Source organism: Periplaneta americana, chromosome 12, assembly GCF_040183065.1.
Source record: "Periplaneta americana isolate PAMFEO1 chromosome 12, P.americana_PAMFEO1_priV1, whole genome shotgun sequence".
Classification (NCBI taxonomy): Eukaryota; Metazoa; Arthropoda; class Insecta; order Blattodea; family Blattidae; genus Periplaneta; species Periplaneta americana.
In genome coordinates this window covers 9,539,847-9,561,685 of record NC_091128.1, presented here as the reverse complement: position 1 = coordinate 9,561,685, position 21,839 = coordinate 9,539,847, and the positions used below count along the sequence as shown (strand labels likewise).

Genomic DNA, 21,839 nt, shown 5'->3' with positions numbered 1-21,839 from the left:
CGATTTCACATTTCTGATAATCCTACTTGTCTGTGGTGTAATAATCATGATGAACACATTTTTCTATACTGTGCATCCATAAACCACAAAAGAAGTAAATTAAAATCATCAGTACTAGTTGCAGAAGACACAGCCCTGCAGTATATATTGACTACACCCCACCTCTGGCTACTAGCAACAGCATCTATAATGAACACTGATCAAAATACCCCTCATTTCTCATGAAAAACAACAACTGAATAGACTACAGTGGACTATAGTGGACTTTATGTTGTCGGCAAACAGCTGGATACATTAAGAAGATTGATTTAGCTGCTTATAGCCAAAGCTGTGTCATATATTTCATTTCAAACTCCAATGCAAAAACATTTACGACATGACATACATCGTTCTTCCAATGCGATCTTCAATTAATAACATGGGACTATTTTACAAAACGTCAGTTATTTTGAACTGTTTGCTGGTGAGGAATAAATTGTGATAACTGTTCCGTAAATTGTTCAGTTACATCATGACGTAGGTATTACAAAATGTTTCACTGTTTCTAATGCAGTAACAGCGTCATTAAAGGACACAAGGTTGTTGGGGGCAAGCATGGGCAGCTACGAATTTCCACGAATTTCAAAGTGGGTCGCAACTTAACAATGATAACGTGCTGTTTTTTCGCGTTCTTAATTTTCACAGCAAACACATTTCGACAAAACTGATTTAGAACATAGGCTATAAATGAAGTTTCGTATCTCTGGTTTAAAATGCGATTGTGTAACTATAAAAAACGAATATACGAGAAACGTATAACAGAAATAATAAATTAATATGGAGAGTTCATGGATTTTTCCGAAACTTCAGCAGTGTGAAACATAATATAAACAAAGTTTCACTGTATAAAGAATAAACAATATGACACATATTATACCTACTTTTTCATTAGACACTTTATATTATCCATAACGATTATGTTTCTCATATTATTAGTTACTACATGTACTTCATCCCAGGATAAATTTGCAAATCTAGTCTTTCAGGTAAAGCTCCCTGTAAAGCTCTGAGCGCTGGTACGTTCAACCAGAGGTCCCGGGATCGATACCCAGCCCCGGAACAATTTTTCCCTTGAAATTATTCAAATCTGCTTTACAGGGAGCTTTACCTGAAAGACTAGATTTGCATAATATATACGTCATTGTGTACGTTAACAGAAAACCACAATTCCAAGTCACACAGAGATTGTGTGCACTCGATGTGGGTCTCTGGCGTTTCGTCAGCCCACACAAGTTGTGTGGATATAAAGGGAAAAGTTGAGACGGTGTTGGGTGGAGTTCCCGGGTAGCTCAGTTAGCACAGCGCTGGTACGTTCAACCAGAGGTCCTGGGATCAATACCCGGCACCAGAACAATTTTTCCCTTGAAATTATTCAGGATAAATTTATTCGTGACGTACTGGATATGAATAAATTCCAACCTACAGTTTAGGACAGCGGTTCTCAACCTATGGTATGCGTACTACTGATGATACGTGAGCCAGTGTTTGGTGGTACTTTAAGTGTGAAATAAAAATATAAATTATCGTAAAATATAAAAATATATAGCTGTTTTCAAAGTTTTATACAATGGAAAAGTAAGTAAAATAATTTCAATAATGTGTTTGAATATAAAATGATTTCAATAATATGTTTGAATGTTTTTAATTATTAGTCAATTGAGGAGCTTGCTGGAAAAACAAACTCGGTTCACTCGTGTCGTTTTTCCATCAATCATTTAAAACGATTCTACACTGTGTGGAGCATACTTCACCAAAATTTTGTTAACATAGCTATAAAACTGAGGAAGTTGTAGTGACACCAGCTGGCTAAGCTGATAGCATATTACACCATTCCTGTCCTTACTGACTGTTAGGGCAGATTGAAGTGTATTTGTAGAGCTATTTACAAGGCTAAAGTAAATAATCATCTACAATGACGTCCCCTGTGGTGGCTCAGTGGTTAGACCTTCAGCCTGTCATGCAGGTGGTCTGGGTTCGAGTCCCTAATTACTCACAATTAAATAAACTATAAGTTACTGATATTTCAGCACAGAAACATTCATTATAACCCTGGGAACGACATATGACTTTTCCCATAACAAATTTGGTTAGTGGTACAGCTAATGTCCTAAATTAAAAATAGTGGTACGTCGTTGAAAAAGATTGAGAACCTCTAGTCTAGAAAAAAGTCACTGTACACAGACAGATACAATGCCTAAAACAATTTTTTTCTCGCTATCATGGGATGGTAGTATTAATAAATTCATTTTCTGCAGCATCACAATCTTTCCTATTTCTGCCTTAATGTCATACGAAGCATTGCAGTAGGTTCAACTTACGATGAAGCCCATCGCGGGGAAGACATTCCTGCCATCTATAACGCTGCCGGAGAGAAACTGCTTGGACTTGTCCTCCCAGGAGACAGTCAGGTGGCGCTCACTAGCCTTGCCTTTAGCCTGCGAACCAACACGAAACATTAGGTACAACTATAACAAATGACTTGGAACAAACATTGCTACAATCATTATTACAACAACAATAATATAATAATAATAATAATAATAATAATAATAATAATATTAATGATAATAATGTGGAAAATAGTAAAGATTGGAGAATGCTGGGTTTGTAGTGAAAGACCTGCCCTTGAAGAGAATACCGTGAATAATAATAATAATAATAATAATAATAATAATAATAATAATAATAATTTTTATTTTTTTTATTTATTTATTTTTTAGAATATTAACGTGCAAAACAACAGCACAAGGCCAATTACAGTTTAGCACAAGATACAAACAAAACAACAAATGATGATGAGAATGAATGATAGAAAATGGCAATGAGATGAAAATACAAACAATAAAATAGTCTACATTAATCATTGACCAAATGCAACAAAGTAAATAGCACAAATAATTATTAAAATTAGTTCAGTGAGATAATTAAAATAGTGGCAATTAAATGAAATGAATTACAAATGAATTAATGAAATCATATAAATGAAGACTGGAATAATATAAGACACAGAGCATACAAATATATTAAAATTAGAGACAAATACAAATAAACAATAATGACAAAATGGATAATTACAAAAATACATGATACAGAAAAGCTAAAAACAACACAAACGAAGTTAAAAATGAATATGCTTAATATAAGAATAGCCAAACAACAAACCATACAATAAACGGATCTGAACTAATATAATGTAAATTGGCAGCTTTCATGCATCTGACAACTGGAGAGAGAGATTTAGGCTTATAGGTATAAAAAAGTTTTTGAAATCTTAACCTTTCGAAGAGGCCCGAAGGTAGATATTGCTTATGAAGGATTCACAATCAATATCACCCTTTACAAAAGAATAAGTAGTCAAGCTCAAGACGTCTAGCATAAAGGCTAAAGAAGTTAAAATATTTACAAGTACGCTCATAACTGAAAACAGATGAATTTGGCAAAAACCTAAAAGCACATAGGGACATAAATTTTCTTTAGATGATTTCCAATTTAGCCGAATCAGTAGAAGTAATAGAGTTCCAGGCGACAGATGCATATTCTAGTTTAGATCTGATTAATGTATAGTATAGAATTACAAGAGTAGCTGGGGTAGAGAAAGAATAAGTTACAGACCTTATAAGTCCGAGCATTCAAATATAATGATTATAAATATGTTGGACATGATTATGAAAATGTAATAATAATAATAATAATAATAATAATAATAATAATAATAATAATAATAATAATAATAATAATAATAATAATAATAACAACAACAATAATAATAATAATAATAATAATAATAATAATAATAATAATAATAATACGACCAGCCTCATGATCTAGTGGTCAGAGCTTCTGGCTACAGTTCGATTCCTGGTTAGAACATCATAGGAAGTTTTCCTTAAAAGGCGATTATTCTGTGTTCATCTATGGTCTGGAACTTAGCTTACGTTCTCCTGGCACCATATAATCATGATCATTCTATCATATCATCGGGGTAATGTAACTCTGCCTTCCAGGTGCTCCAACCTTAGAAGTGGGTTACGCGTAGGCTAAGCCACCAGCAGGAGAGAGGATCAGAAATGTCGAAAGATACCCTGGTGACAATGGGGATTTAATAATAATAATAATAATAATAATAATAATAATAATAATATTATTATTATTAATAATAATAATAATAATAATAATAATAATAATAATAATAATGATAAACAATTAGAAATCAAAGAATTAGAGAAATTATGGAGGTGGAAACGGACATTAATGAAGTAATTGAAGAAAGCAGATTAAAATGGTTTGGACACGTGAAGAGGGTGAAAAAGGAAGAATACCGAAGATGATGTTCGAGTGGACTGCGGAGGGAAGGAGAAGAAGAGGAAAACCAAGAGAACGATGGATGGATGGCGTCAGAAGGGGTATGGCTAGGCGAGATCTTACTGAAGAAAATGCTGAGGATGGAGATCTGTGTATGAACGAAATTTCTTTGGGTGAAAGATAACTACTGTATTGTAGAAAAATCCTAATAATAAGAATAAAATAATAATAATAATAATAATAATAATAATAATAATAATAATAATGTCTCAGTGAAACGTACAGAAGAGTTTGTATAGGCCAGTTTCTATCTGTTGCTTTTCCAATTCACTGCGGGCTAAAGCAGGGAGATGCACTATCACCTTTACTTTTTAACTTCGGTCTAGAGTATGCCATTAGGAAAGTACAGGATAACAGAGAGGGTTTGGAATTGAACGGGTTACATCAGCTGCTTGTCTATGCGGATGACGTGAATATGTTAGGAGAAAATCCACAAACGATTAGGGAAAACACGAGAATTTTACTGGAAGCAAGTAAAGAGATAGGTTTGGAAGTAAATCCCGAAAAGACAAAGTATATGATTATGTCTCGTGACGAGAATATTGTACGAAATGGAAGTATAAAAATTGGAAATTTATCCTTTGAAGAGGTGGAAAAATTCAAATACCTGGGAGCAACAGTTACAAATATAAATGACACTCGGGAGGAAATTAAACGCAGAATAAATATGGGAAATGCCTGTTATTATTCAGTTGAGAAGCTTTTATCATCCAGTCTGCTGTCAAAAAATCTGAAAGTTAGAATTTATAAAACAGTTATATTACTGGTTGTTCTTTATGGTTGTGAAACTTGGTCTCTCACTTTGAGAGAGGAACATAGGTTAAGGGTGTTTGAGAATAAGGTTCTTAGGAAAATATTTGGCGCTAAGAGGGATGAAGTTACAGGAGAATGGAGAAAGTTACACAACGCAGAACTGCACGCATTGTATTCTTCACCTGACATAATTAGGAACATTAAATCCAGACGTTTGAGATGGGCAGGGCATGTAGCACGTATGGGCGAATCCAGAAATGCATATAGAGTGTTAGTTGGGAGGCCAGAGTGAAAAAGACCTTTAGGGAGGCCGAGACTAGATGGGAGGATAATATTAAAATGTATTTGAGGGAGGTGGGATATGATGGTAGAGACTGGATTAATCTTGCTCAGGATAGGGACCGATGGTGGGCTTATGTGAGGGCGGCAATGAACCTCCGGGTTCCTTAAAAGTAAGTAAGTAAGTAAGTAAGTAAAGTAAGTAAGTAAGTATTTTGAACATAATATCGAATAGCAAGGGATGAGGTATGACAGATGGTTCTGCCAAGCACAATGAGTGAACAACGACCACTGAACCTAGGCTTGTTTTCGTTTCAACTAGCTTACCTGCTTATAAATCATGACGAAGAAGTCTTCAGAGTGCTCCCACTGCACGAGGGGAGAGAGCATGGGCGTGCCTCTACTCACAGGGTACTCAATCTGGGGGTACAGACGAGTCAGCTGGGGCTGCAAGCCAAGCTCATACAGCCTGCAACAAACAACAAAGACAAAAATAATTATGGAAGAAAGAAGGATTCGTTACAGCACAATGTCCACATGAGAACTACATGTCTGGATAAAAATAATTGATCAAAAGGCGATCTTACTCATGTTAATTATGTAAGCATGTTCGGCTTACAGCTGTTTCAGTGCTACTTGACACCATCCTCAGAGCCTACTAGATCTCGGCGCTATCTCAACTTCGCTGCCTGTTGTGTGGGTGCGTTCATGTGATGAAGAGTTGTGTCAAATAGTGTGTGTGTTCTGAAATTGAGTTGTGTGTTGAGAATTTCGTTGGGGTGTGTTTTCGTGTGTCTGTATATTTCATATTGTTCTAGTGTGTTGAGTTTCTGGCTTTTTGGTTGGATGTGCAGTATTTCCATGTCTGTGTTGATGACTCTGTAGGCGTGGTTAGCATTTGTGATGTGTTCTTTGTAACGTGTTTGGACAGACCTACAGAGACATCAACACAGACATGGAAATACTGCACATCCAACCAAAAAGTCAGAAACTAAACACACTAGAACAATATGAAATATACAGACACGCAAAAACACATCCCAATGAAATTCTCAACACACAACTCAATTTCAGAACACACACACACACTCTTTGACTCCACTTTACACCACACGAACACGCCCTCACAGGAAACAAAACAAGAGGCGCCAAGACCAACAATGACCAGATCTGAAGATGACCCAAAATAGGTCGAAATATGTTAACAAGGTACGTCAACATTTAACACAAGAAAGTCTTATAATACATATTCCGAAGTGATAGAGTGTTAAAAGTTGTGTAATCAAGATGTATAATAATTAATCAACCTTTCCCTCAAATTTGCAATATTTGCCAAACAAAGAAGCTTCACTCCCATACTTCCCCGATGCTTCTCACCTTCCCAGAGCTGAGAACAGCACTTCAGTTCCATTGGGATGGCCCCGCTGGGTGACTGCAATGTTGATGATATTCTTGTCCAGGGAGCGCTTGAGGATGGCTTGCAGAAGGCCATGAGGAGCGATCTCTATGGTGATGGCATTGTTTGGGATGTGCTTGCAGGCGTCCTCAAATAGCACGGAGCCCAGCAGATTGTTGGTGTGGTACTCGGCTGAAGAGAGCTTCGCCAGTGGAGTGTCCCATTCACTTTCTGGCACCGAGGAACTTACCCACAGGGGCGACCTGGGCTTTGGATTGGGAATGACCTGTGCAGAGAACAGAAGCTTGCGTCTGTGTTGTTTAAGTGAATGAAGAGCAGCTTAACCATTTCTGTCCTAACTAGACAATTGAAATACAATATGTCGACAATTTGGCATCCGTAAACATTGAAATTATTATGTCCTAATATTGCAGTACTGGTATTTATTCTACCCCATGTTTAATTTTGAATGGGCACTTCCGGCACTCATTTTAGGTTCAAAATGTGATAGGTTTCTTTGCCGAGACTAACCAATGACAGGTAATGTTACTGATTTAATGGAATGTCTAAATTTCACACTTAATATTTTAATTTTTTTTAATTACATCTGCTTTCAAAATATGTAGGTTTTTTTCTTGTCATGTGAACAAGAAAATACTGAATTCATCTGTTAACAATTCTGAGAAGGTTTCGTCGACGGAATGTAGCCAATTGGCCAGAAATTCATTTACACAATGATCAACATCATAACGATACTGCTCACCGAAATTCTTGTGCGGAACTAAGTTTCAAGAACATATTTGTAATGCTCTGTTGTAAGACTCATTTCGCTCTTAAGAAAATATTAAACAAAATTAAATGAAATTTGGTTGTAGTAATAACATGGATGATATTTATTTTTCGTTTTTAATGTACGCACAGTCTAGTATATACAGTCACGAAGCTCAGTACGTAGGGATTATGCATCCATAGATAGTTGCTAACCACTAGGATCGCTAATATCGCCTCATCACAGACAATGCGAAATAGTACCAGCACAGTCAATTGTTCCTAATACTCTCAATAACTCAAGCTTCGTGACTGTAAATACTAGACTATGATATATGGTTGCATTCATTTGTTGACAAAACAAAAGAACAATACCCAACAGACATGACCTACATTTAAATATGCCCTGATGATTAAATTCGCTCCCTCAGGATATATAAAGACAACTGCCAGAAGCCTCAACATTGACTTCTGCAGTAGCATCTTATATTGATTTATTGATAAAAAAACAATTGTGGTACCACATGTACATAGACAAAGTCAAAAGAAAAAAACAAACTAACTAAAATATTATATCAACACTAGTTTCCATAAATTCATCATCATCATCATCATCATCATCATCATCATCATCATCATCACCATCATCATCCTTGCATGTATTGGGCCTAATGGCCCGTTACGGTCTCTTGCCAACGCTTGAACGGTCTGCCCAAGGATCTCTTTCCCACAGGATGGTAATTTAAAATCTGGCGTGGAATTCTAGAACGAGGCATTCTGATGACATGTGATCTCCAGTTTTGTCTGTATTTCTGTAGGTATTCCGTAATCGGTTCAATCTGCAATTCTTTCATAATGTCAAAATTTCTAATGTGATCCATTCTCGTGTATCCCGCTCTATGACTCATAAATCTCATTTCTGACACCGTTAATCTTTGTGAATCAATATTACGAATCGTCCAAGCTTCACTACCAAGACAGATATAGGTCTGGCCAATGTTTTATAAATTCTGGTGCGCGTGTGTTTTTGTACTAAGGTTGGTTTGAATATATGATTAATTATCCCCATTGCTCTGTTGAATTAAATAATTTTCTCATTCAAATCTTTTTCTTCTTCATATGAAATTTGGTAACCGAGATAACTAAAATTTTTAACTTGTTCGATGATCTTATTACTTACTTACTGGCTTTTAAGGAACCCGGAGGTTCATTGCCGCCCTCACATAAGCCCGCCATTCGTCCCTATCCTGAGCAAGATTAATCCAGTCTCTACCATCATATCCCACCTCCCTCAAATCCATTTTAATATTATCTCACCATCTACGTCTCGGCCTCCCCAAAGGTCTTTTCCCCTCTGGCGTCCCTACTAACACTCTATATGCATTTCTGGATTCGCGCATACGTGCTACATGCCCTGCTCATCTCAAACGTGTGGATTTAATGGATGATATTATTGATGCAAATTTTGGTAGGGACTGGTTCCTTTCCTAAAAAAACCAGGGTTTTTTATTAGCCACTCACGAATAACACATCTAAATCTATTAAAATCTATACTAATAATAAATCTGTAACTGAAATTTTTCTGGTAATTTTCGCTTTTACAAAAATAATTGATGTTAAGATTATAATTAACTATCCTGAGGCCGAAAATCGCAGTTTTGTATTTTTGTTTGTATGTCTGTGTGTTTGTTACCTTTTCACTCGATAATGGCTGAATTGATTTCTATGAAAATTAGTAGGTATGTAAAATAAGTTCGTTCCCACTCAGATTTTAGGCTATATGACATTTAAAATACTTCCTGTAAAAAGGAGGTTATAAAGAGGCCTGAAGTAAATAAGTCGAAAAACCTAGCTTATTATTGATTACTGGTTCAATTAAAAAATAAAATCCATTTATGTGCAACTGGTGTCAAGGTTTTCAGAACAGCATATTTTCATAGATCAATTTTAAGTGTTTTCTGCGAATATGAAAACATTGAATCTGTGTTATTGATTTCGATTATAAAGTGTAAATAAGATTTAGAAAATTTTAACACTAAACATTTTGACCTGAAGATGCCTTGAAGATAAAGGCAAAAAAATCTGTCAAATTAATTCCATATTTTCAAGATAAGTTATCAATTGGGTTAAATTTGAATTAGCTTGATGGATTAGATCAGACTTAAGCTGTCACCTGCTTGAGGTATTTGAGCAAGGCAGGTCCAGCACTGGCGATGTACTTGCTGTGATAAGCGATGTTGGCGCAGTTGACCTCTTTTGCGAACACCCCCCGCTGCTGCAGACTCTTCACAAATGTCTTCATTGATTCTGTCGGGCCAGAAAGCGTGCAGAAGGCTGGTCCATTGTGACACGCCACCTCGATGTCAGGTGGACATAATTTCTTCATCTCCTTTGCCCCAAGACCTGTAAGTACAAAGGAAAATCTTAGGCTTACGTCTTCTTCACCAAACTTTATTATTAAATCAAAACTGAAGGTACTGCAACATCCTAGAACTAGAAGGAGATTTTTTTCACTAATGACCAGGGTTGCTAGACGTCCTGGATTTTTCTGGATTTTAATGGTATGTCCTGTATTGAGTTACATTTTTATGTTTACATGTATGATGTATGTTTGTGTAAGTACCTAATGACGAACCTATAATCTGTACAAGGAATGAATGAATGAATGAATGAATACATAAGTAAATATATAAAAAGCACCGGTAAATAAATAAATAAATAAATAAGTAAATGAATATATTTTGTTAATATACGGCCATAAAGTCTGCTAAATGTACTGGTGACGATATGCCTCTACAATTTTCACACACACAAAAAAAAAAAAAGAAAGAGTAAAAAATAGACAGATAAAAGAATTATAAAAGTAGAGAAAGAACCAGACATTATTCACGTTATAGAGAAGAAAAGACTACAATGGTATGGACATGTGAAGAGAACGACTACCACGACAAATTATGGAATGGATACCATCAGAAAGAAGGAAATGAGGTCGTCCAGCAAAGACGTGGATAGAAGGGGTACAGACTGCCATGACTTCAAGGAATTTGACACCAGAAAAGTGGATGGATAGGAAGGTTTGGCGTTTGGTTTCTGGAAGACGGCATCAGCAGTCATGAAATCGGAAGAAGATGAAGAAGAAGAAGAAGAAGAAGAAGATAAATATATAATATATAAATAAATAAGTAAAGAAATAAATTTGTAAATAAATAAATAAACAAATATATAAATAAAAAACGTATAAATAAATAAGTAAATAAAGAAATAGAACAAATGTATAAATAAATAAATGGATAAATAAGTATATAAATAAATAAATGTATAAATAAATAAGTAAATAAATAAATGTATAAATAAGTAAATGAAGAAATAAAAGCAAATAAATAAATAAATAAATGAATGAATAAATGGATATATAAGTAAATAAAGAAATAAATAAACAAATACTTATTTAATTTTTTTATTTTATTGGGTTATTTTAGGACGCTTTATCAACATCTAGGTTATTTAGCGTCTGAATGAAATGAAGGTGATAATGCCGGTGAAATGAGTCCGGGGTCAAGCACCGAAAGTTACCCAGCATTTGCTCGTATTGGGTTGAGGGAAAACCCCGGAAAAAACCTCAACCAGGTAACTTGCCCCGACCGGGATTCGAACCCGGGCCACCTGGTTTCGCGGCCAGACGCGCTGACCGTTACTCCACAGGTGTGGAGATAAACAAATAAATAAATGTATAAGTAAATAAGTAAATAAAGAAATAAAAAACAAATATATAAATAAATAAGTAAATAAAGAAATAAAAAACAAATATATAAATAAATAAATGGATAAATAAGTAAATAAATAAATAAATGTATAAATAAATAAGTCCATGTATTGTGGGTCCCTATCACCACGGCAAAACAGTTATATTACCGGTTGTTCTGTATGGTTGTGAAACTTGGACTCTCACTTTGAGAGAGGAATAGAGATTAAGGGTGTTTGAGAATAAGGTGTTTAGGAAAATATTTGGGGCTAAGAGGGATGAAGTTACAGGAGAATGGAGAAAGTTACACAACGCAGAACTGCACGCATTGTATTCTTCACCTGACATAATTAGGAACATTAAATCCAGACGTTTGAGATGGGCAGGACATGTAGCACGTATGGGCGAATCCAGGAATGCATACAGAGTGTTAGTTGGGAGACTGGAGGGAAAAAGACCTTTGGGGAGGCCGAGACGTAGATGGGAGGATAATATTAAAATGGATTTGAGGGAGGTGGGATATGATGATAGGGACTGGATTAATCTTGCTCAGGATAGGGACCGATGGCGGGCTTATGTGAGGGCGGCAATGAACCTGCGGGTTCCTTAAAATCCATTTGTAAGTAAGTAAGTAAGTTATAAATAAATAAGTAAATAAATAAATATATAAATAAATAAATGTATAAATAAATAAATAAATAAGTAAATAAAGAAATAAAACAGATATATAAATAAATAAATGGATATATAAGTAGATAAAGAAATAAATAAACAAATAAATAAATGTATAAATAAATAAGTAAATAAAAATAAATAAATAAGTAAATAAAGAAATAATTAAACAAATAAATAAATGTATAAAGAAATAAGTAAATAAAGAAATAAAACAGATATAAAAATAAATAAATGGATATATAAGTAGATAAAGAAACAAATAAACAAATAAATAAATGTATAAATAAATAAGTAAATAAAAATAAATAAATAAGTAAATAAAGAAATAATCAAACAAATAAATAAATGTATAATTAAATAAGTAAATAAAGAAATAAAACAGATATATTAATAAATAAATGGATATATAAGTAGATAAAGAAATAAATAAACAAATAAATAAATGTATAAATAAGTAAATAAAGAAATAAACAAATATATAAATAAATAAATGGATAAATAAGTAAATAAAGAAATAAACAAACAAATTCATGAAGACTTTATGTCGGTCCATATAAAGGCCAGATAATGGTGCTCACCCACTGCAGCCATCAGGCCGTCGATCAGCTCTGTCTCAATAGAGGCCCTCCCGCGGAAGTACGCGGCCAGCACCATCTGCTCGGCCGTGAAGCAGCCGTCCATATAGCTGCAACCCAGCTCGCCCACCGAGTGGCCCACGATGCCGTCAGCTTCAATTCCCACGGCGTTCATTATGTCTACCAGCCCTATCTGTAAAACAGAACACGGTGCACATTGAATACAACACGTGAGCTGCTTATCTTGTAGTAATAAAATGTTTGGTTTAGAGGCGTCATTTGTGGGGGAAATTGTTATCCCCTCGCCAAGTTTAAGACTTAAAAATTTAATTGAATACCAGTACTAGAGAAAGAATGTGAGAACTGTACAACATCAATCTCCTTTACAGATTTAATTATGCTGTCCTTTTCCTTCCTTTTATAGATATCATTGCCAGCGTTCAGCCAGGACAGCGCAGATTCAGCTACTCATTTTTGCTGAGTTACAGCAGCTGTGAGTGTCTGGACGACCAAGTTCCAAAATGACCGCTGTGTTTACAAAGAAACACACCATTTTTCTGTCTACTCCGGAATATAAGACACCATTGGTTGTTGCCTACCCCCTCCACTCTCTCTGGCTTCAAGCAAACCGTGCGTTTTTTTTTTAAAGCAAGACGTAAACCGCTGCAGCAAGACCGTTCTTTTATTACATTTGCTTCATCGTCGCTGCAGCAACCGTGCAGCAAATCAAAGCTTCGCTTTACGAGTTTGCTGCACGATCTATCATGGCGGAGTGCGTGTTTTGGTCTTTTGCAACGTTTATTATTGTTAAAATCGTCTAGTAATAATAATTCTATGTCATTATCATGGAAGTCCAAACTATTTAACATGTTCGGTTCTTTTAAGGTTAAATTGATTACTGCAGTAATAGAAGCCATTATTAATTGTCCACCATTTTGCAGTCACGTGACCTAATTGCGTTTTTTTTTTCGACCCTCATTTTGCTGCAGCAAAGGCATGAAGCGATTTACTGAAGCTCTTTAGAAAGAGAAAACGCACGGAAAGTTGAGGCGAAAAGAAATTTGCTATGAGAAATGGTTACCGCTATTTCAGTGCTGTCGATCAGCAAGGTGTTCAATGCGGTCCCTATTTGAGTGCTACCTCAACACTGTCGTCCACACCTGTGGAGTAACGGTCAGCGCGTCTGGCCGCGAAACTAGGTGGCCCGGGTTCGAATCCCGGTCGGGGCAAGTTGCCTGGTTGAGGTTTTTCCGGGGTTTTCCCTCAACCCAATACGAGCAAATGCTGGGTAACTTTCGGTGCTGGACCCCGGACTCATTCCACCGTCATTATCACCTTCATTTCATTCAGATGCTAAATAACCTAGATGTTGATATAGCGTCGTAAAATAACCCAATAAAATAAAATAAATCAACACTGTCCTGGCTGAATGCAGCCATTAATCTTTTCAACTTTTCTTCAATGGCAGCATGTAAATTCCGGAGGTTGTTTTTTTGTAATTTAATTTGTTAAGTTTATTTATACATGCTTTAACATCTGTGGTCATATCGCATGTACGATCTTTGCGTAATATCAGTAGGCCGATGTTACTATTGTTGAGTTCCTGTTTCTATTGTTGTGTGTCATGTTAAATCTAGGGAATCGTGTAGGACTATTTAAAAAAAACTACAAATAATGCCCATGGCTTGTCAGTATATTTTATTCATTAATAAACTTCCTCGTATGTAATCGTGAAAACTTTGTAAGTAATTCAACAGTTTACAGCATACGAGTAAGTACACGTCAAAAAATGACTTTCGTACTCCATCGGCAAGTCTATCGTGCTATCAAAAAGGAGTGCGTTATGTGGCAGTAAAAATTTCTAATAGCCTCCCTTTCGATATAAAAAATGAAACTCAAAACATAAGATTATTTAGAACCAAATTAAAGAAGTACCTAATTTCTCACGCCTTCTATTCTGTAGGTGAATTTATGGCATTCAACAACGCTGTATGAATATTTGTGTTATATTGGGTATTGATAGTAAAACTTTGTGTTGTACTAGTGACTATATTGTAAAACTCTTCTGTATATATTTCATCTAGACCGTGACTATAATATTCTGTGGCTGGGAGGAAAAAGGTCTTAAGTCAATTTTTTGTGAAAACGAGATTTTTATATATTCTGAAAGCGGAAACGATTCTCTACAATCTGGTAAAACGGTTAAAGTTAAATAAGACTCCTGACTGGATTTATAGAGCGTTACCAAATGTCCTAAGTACTTTTTGAATCGAGCACACACAGAATAAAGGACTTAAGAATATTTAATACTTTATTCCTTACAAACCATCACATGTTTACTTTCCATGCTTCCCTATTAAAAAGATCTAACTTGTATTTTAGCCATTTTATCACATACTGATGCTCTTTCCTTTCAAAACTTTAAGCACCAGGGCAAACAGTCCTATAATTGTTTAAGACCCATTTTGCATTCCTAATAATTTACATTTCTCATTTATTTTGACACGAGAAATGTCTTATGTTTACATAGTCCCTTCCACTCAGTTTGGGTTCTAGTCTTAAAGGTGCGGCTATTTTTGGAAATAATCAAGAAAATTGTTACATGAGCACGTTTAGAAGAAATATAAACAAATAATATCCAGAAAAAAATCTCTTAATTAAAAAACTCTATAACTGACACCAATTTTAATCTTTCTACTGCTCTCCTGAAAAGTATAAAATTTTTACTTAAGACCTTTTTCCTCCCGGCCACAGAATTAAGACTTTATATTACTATAGTAGGCCTACTATTAAGATTTTTTTTTGTTTGACTTGCTCCATACTCTAGCTGTGAAGCAATTTACGAATACCATGTAAATAAATACAATACAATACAATAGGGGCATGATTTTATGGTGATTATTTTACCTTGATTTCGTGATTAAAATGGTTTAATTTCGGTGAATATTTCGTAAAAATCGAGCAATTTCGCGCGTATTTCGCACCCTAAAGAACATTAAAATGTAATATAAAGCAACATTTTTTAAACATTGTTATTGAAACGAACAGAAGAAAATCCCGTGCATATTTTCAATGACTCTCTGCATACATGATTCAGCCATAATTATATTCTTTTACCCTATCACATATTTTGTTTACTAATAAATTATGTTTTACCATTTCATTTCTCTATCTTCACTCGTAATTCCCTGTACAGATAACATTTCATGTTATTGTGTGTTTACAGGTTCGGTATTTAAGGCCCATTCACAATGAAAATTAAACATAACCGTAACATGAACACACAAGTTTGCGGCCAGGCTACCAAATGGGATCATTCACAATGATTCACATAAGCATTCACATAAACATTACCGTAAGACGTTAACTTGAAAGTTTGCAAACTCCAAACTTTCATGCTTATGCTTACGTGATTAGCAAACAGAACACAATCGTGGAGCGCTGAAGTATACGACAGAATATGAGGAAATGGCGTCGTTGTTATGTTTCCATGGTTACCAAGTATGTTTGCTGTTATGTTTATGTTCCCATCGTGAATGTAACCGAGTTTGCAACCCAGTCACGGTACCTGGCAGGCTGCGATGCCCACGAAGCAGTTGAGGATGTTGTCGAAGACTGTGGGGTCGTCAGTGGTGATGATGTGGTGCACGTCCACCCCGTAGGGCTGCAGAGCCCTCTGGCACTTGTCGATGGCAGCTGCGAAGATGGGAATGCTGAGGAAGGCCTTGCCCATGCCTGTCCACTGCGAACCCATGCCAGTGAACACGTACCAGACCGGACGCTTGCTGCCTTGGTAGTGCTGTGGACATAGAAATGACGTCATGAACTTGCTGTTTCTCTTATAGACCTCAGAAACCTGGCCGATCACATGACACAATAATTACATGCAACCATTGTCACACTGAACAGATTGGTGATGATGGGACTATGGCCACAGTCTACTATATACAGTCACGAAGCTTGAGTTGTGAGGGTGCTAGAAACAAAAGACTTTGCCGGTACTATTCTGCATTGTCTATAATGAGGCGATATTAGCGATCCTAGTGGTGAGCAACTATCTAATGTATGCATATTTACTACGTATTGAGCTTCGTGACTGTATATACTAGACTGTGATATGACCATGAATTTGGTACAAAATGAAGAAATCTTTTTGAAATGTTCTCCACCATGCTATGGGTTCGAATCCCGCTGCGAGTGCACAGTTTGCTACAGGTTGTGGCAGGGATTACGTTCAACGTTCGTTTGCGTTGAGTTACTTTTCGTTACAGTGAAGTTCGTTGAAGTTCGACAAATACAAGCTCCATGTTTTTGATTACGATCAACGTTAGAATGAACGAATGCAAGACGGAGCTGATTCAACATTGCCAAGATCTACCTTTCACAAACGCGAAGAAACATAAGTGGAACATCACCCAATCACGAATCAGAAGCGAGGCGACGCACTTCTTTTATTTTTACTTCTTCTTTCGTTGTGAATATGGCCATATTGCTGCTGAAATATTAAATAAATTGATTTTAATTTATGAGGAACCATCGTTTGATTGAATATGAAGGTCGCATGAATGGCTAAAGCAAGGAGATGCACTATCACCTTTACTTTTTAACTTTGCTCTAGAGTATGCCATTAGGAAAGTCCAGGATAACAGAGAGGGTTTGGAATTGAACGGGTTACGTCAGCTGCTTGTCTATGCGGATGACGTGAATATGTTAGGAGAAAATCCACAAACGATTAGGGAAAACACGGGGATTTTACTGGAAGCAAGTAAAGAGATAGGTTTGGAAGTAAATCCCAAAAAGACAAAGTATATGATTATGTCTCGTGACCAGAATATTGTACGAAATGGAAATATAAAAATTGAAGATTTATCCTTTGAAGAGGTGAACAAATTCAAATACCTGGGAACAACAGTAACAAATATAAATGACACTCGGGAGGAAATTAAACACAGAATAAATATGGGAAATGCGTGTTATTATTCTGTTGAGAAGCTTTTATCATCCAGTCTACTGTCAAAAAATCTGAAAGTTGGAATTTATAAAACAGTTATATTACCGGTTGTTCTGTATGGATGTGAAACTTGGACTCTCACTTTGAGAGAGAAACAGAGGTTAAGGGTTTTTAAGAATAAGGTGCTTAGGAAAATATTTGGGGCTAAGAGGGATGAAGTTACAGGAGAATGGAGAAAGTTACACAACGCAGAGCTGCACGCATTGTATTCTTCACCTGACGTAATTAGGAACATAAAATCCAGACGTTTGAGATGGGCAGGGCATGTAGCACGTATGGGCGAATCCAGAAATTTATATAGAGTGTTAGTTGGGAGGCCGGAGGGAAAAAGACCTTTGGGGAGGCCGAGACGTAGATGGGAGGATAATATTAAAATGTATTTGAGGGAGGTGGGATATGATGGTAGAGACTGGATTAATCTTGCTCAGGATAGGGACCGATGGCGGACTTATGTGAGGGCGGCAATGAACTTCCGGGTTCCTTAAAAGCCAGTAAGTAAGTATTATTATCATTATTATTATTATTATTATTATTATTATTATTATTGCTTTATCATCGATATTATTCTGTGGTAACATATTTTTCTAATACCGGTACTTTATTTATGTTATCTAAAAAAAAATCACCAATGTATAGGGAATTATAAGTATGGACACTTCGCATCGGTACCTTTGATGTAGCAGTGACTGATTTCATTGACCTTCAAACCAGCGTGAGCGTGATATCCCGTTTTTTTCCCCTAGAGTTGGCGCGGACATCACATCAGCTGGTAGTCGACACAGAGGAAATATAACATGCAATTAATACATCTAGGTACATTATGTACTCAAATAAAATAAATTGGATCTACGAAATCATAAATCCGCCATTAACTGTAATGTCTAGACTCTAGAGTTCCTTTATAATGAGAAATGAGACGTGAACCCATCAAAAATTAAAATATGTGATGATTTGACAATGGAAAAACAAAACTCCTATGAGAAGTAAAACTTCACGCCTATATATTATATACAATATTAAACGAATTTTATACATATAGTATTATATTATTTTAAAATATAATTTATTATATATAAACTATAAAAATTAACATTACAGCTAGTTTGTCAACAGTAATCTCACTAGAGGTTTTGATTTATCTAGAGAAAATCAACACTCGAGTGGAATTTTATCGACTATTACACGATTAGAAGAAAGTATATAAAGATTAGAAGTAATAAATCACTCTAATACAATAAAATATTAACTGACTTACAAAAATTCTATTTCATTAATGTTAGCTTCACCAAAACGTTTGAATGGAGCCTCCATATTCGGTTGATATCTATCCAGTAAACAACTGACGAACGCAAAGCATGTTTCATAGTATCGTAAAGAATTTTCAGTTTCAAATGTTGGCAAACAAAGAAACAAATGGTAGGGAGATGATAAAAACAGAAGAAAATAGGTATTAATTGACTTACTAAAATTGTATTTAACTAATGTTTGCTTCACCAAAACGTTTGAATGGAGCTGCCATTTTCAGTTGACTATCTATACGGGAAATAAATCACGACCGCAAAGCATGTTTTACACACAGACTCACTAAATAACCGCTAGACCGCTCATTGCCGTTCTGTTATGCACTCAAATTGAACAGCCAACTGGCGGCCATTTGTTTGGTAGAACTGAATAAGTGTGGTTCGCTTTTAATTGCAGTAAAGGCTCATTCACAATGAAAATTAAACATAACGTAAACATTAACATAAGCACATAAACATATGCCACAAACTTAAGTAGCCAAGGCCCATTCACAATGAAAATTAAACATAACGTAAACATAACACGTGTGTGGAAACAAACATACCGAATCAACAAAACTACAGAATCTATGACATAAAAATGGAGAATTGCACAATGACTGACGATGTAGCTATTCAATTTATGTTTCTAATAACTACAATGACATCAGTATATGGCTTTCAATACTTGAAATCAAAGAAAGGGAGATGTAAAATAATCAACTTTTCGTCATATGATTCCATGTTGCGCGCCTAGCTATCATCACGGCCAATAGATCAAAATATTGCCTGTAGGCAAAGCCCATGAGATGTTAAACAAAAAGTGAAAACACGCTTTCCGCTTGTGTACTGTTTCCAAATCGCATAAACATAAGCATGAAAGTTTGGAGTTTGCAAACTTTCATGTTAACGTCTTATGATTAAGATTAAGTTTATGCTTATGTAATTCATTGTGAATGCTTTCATTACATAACATGGACACAAGGTTTTATGCTTACGTTATGTTTATGTTTAATTTTCATTGTGAATGGGCCTTAATGCATACGGATGTAAAGATAAAGGACGGAAGGAATGTTACATTTCCCTGGTTAGTTAATCCTTAATTTCTACGACGATTTTTCTGCGTATTATCCTATTATGGTACAGAAGACAAACTATTGCACTTACCATGCGACTGTTTATGCTTCAGGTTTCCTCTGAGTAAAATGTTCCCTTAACCAAAAGTGGATAGGTGCAATCCGTAGAGAGAATTTCAACCCTACAATGAATCATTCTGTGTCTTCAGCTGACTCTCAGGCGTGTGCATTTCAGTACTCATTATGGCCGGCAGAGTGTGATAGTTGTCACGAACGTTCGTTAGAAGTTCAACCTACGGATGAACGCAACGTAACGTAACGCAAACGAACGTTAATCGTAATGCTAACCTAAGACATGGAGCACTTGCCTTGACACTCCTGAGGCGCTTGTCATCCTGTGTGATGACGGAGTACCCACGGTACGTGTGTCCGGGAATGTCTGTGGAATGCAGGTCTTGAATAAGCTGCACAAACTCTGCATCCAGAGGTTTGGACTCCAGCTACGAGCAAGCAACAAACAAATCTCCTAAGATTACACCAGCGAATAATAATAATAATAATAATAATAATAATAATAATAATAATAATAATAATAATAATGGTTTATTTTAACTGGCAGAGTTAAGGCCATTCGGCCTTCTCTTCCACTCAACGAGTATGATAAAAATTACTACAGTGCTATGAATATAACATAATCAATACAATACAATACAATACAATTCAAAGCAATACAATACTACAAATACAAGACAATATAATACATAATTAATATAATACAATGACAATTCTTTTCGTCTTCACAACACCAATAAAATAATTATGTAATAATAATAATAATAATAATAATAATAATAATAATAATAATAATAATAATAGTAATGGTAGTCATATCTAAATTAAATTAAATTATTAAGCTCGATCACAAGTTTAATTTCAATTTGACTGCGCCTGTAAGAAATCGTTTCTTGAAAGTGGTTATTGTCTGGCAGCCCCTAATCTTCTGAGGTAGAGAATTCCATTCACGGCGAACTGAGACAGTAAAAGAGGATGAATCGTGGGATGTTCTATGGGCAGGAATTGCTAGGATTTGGCTCTCCTGTGACCTGGTGTTTAAATTGTGACTGGAGGATAAGTAGTTAAACCGGGAACGAAGATAATTTGGAGTAGAAGTGTGGAGAACTCGAAACAGAAGAGAGAGCGAATGAAGTGTTCTACGGTTATTAAGTTGCAGCCAGGATAAAGATTTGAACGAGAGTGTAATGTGGTCAAATTTGTGAGCATTACTGATGAATCTGACACACATATTGTGCACACGCTGCAGCTTGTTCGAAAGGTCAGTTGTCAAGTCTGTAAGTATTACGTCACAATAGTCAAACAGTGGTAGTACGAAGGTTTGCACTAAAGTCTGTTTTAATTCTGGCGGGAGGAAGTTTCTGAATGGGTTAAGAGAATGCATGGTATAGCACAGTCTCTTGGATATTTCCTTTATTTGGCATTCCCAATTTAAATTTATAAAGATTATAAAGAATAGATACTTCGCGTCGGTACCTTTGATGCAGCCGGACTGATTTCAATGACCTTCAAGCCAGCTAAAGCGTGAGATTCTGCTTTCTCCTTAGAGTTGGCGCTGACATCACACCAGCTAGCAGTCGACACAGCGGAAATATAACACATATAATTAATATATCTAGGTACATTATGTACTCAAATAAAATAAATTGGATCCATAAAATAATAAATCCGTCATTAACTGTAATGTCTAGACTCGAGAGTTCCTTTATAATGAGAGTTGAGACGTTGACCCCAACAACAATTAAAATATGTACCGGTAATGATTTGATAGCAATGAAAATGGAAAAACAAAACTCTTACGAGAAGTAAAA

The 21,839-nt window shown here is 35.6% G+C and overlaps 1 protein-coding gene across 1 annotated transcript in view; it reads right to left on the bottom strand.

The window, feature by feature from the left end:
- The window catches only part of LOC138709934 (fatty acid synthase-like), a 38,860-nt gene that overhangs the window by 13,360 nt on the left and 3,661 nt on the right, over positions 1 to 21,839 (bottom strand). The window contains exons 2-8 of the mRNA XM_069840624.1: positions 20,325 to 20,456; positions 16,158 to 16,388; positions 12,593 to 12,782; positions 9,806 to 10,000; positions 6,811 to 7,168; positions 5,761 to 5,902; positions 2,358 to 2,474 (exon numbers count right to left, since the gene is read on the bottom strand). Coding sequence (XP_069696725.1) covers positions 2,358 to 2,474; positions 5,761 to 5,902; positions 6,811 to 7,168; positions 9,806 to 10,000; positions 12,593 to 12,782; positions 16,158 to 16,388; positions 20,325 to 20,456 — 1,365 coding nt within the window. The remainder of the gene's footprint in view (positions 1 to 2,357; positions 2,475 to 5,760; positions 5,903 to 6,810; positions 7,169 to 9,805; positions 10,001 to 12,592; positions 12,783 to 16,157; positions 16,389 to 20,324; positions 20,457 to 21,839) is intronic.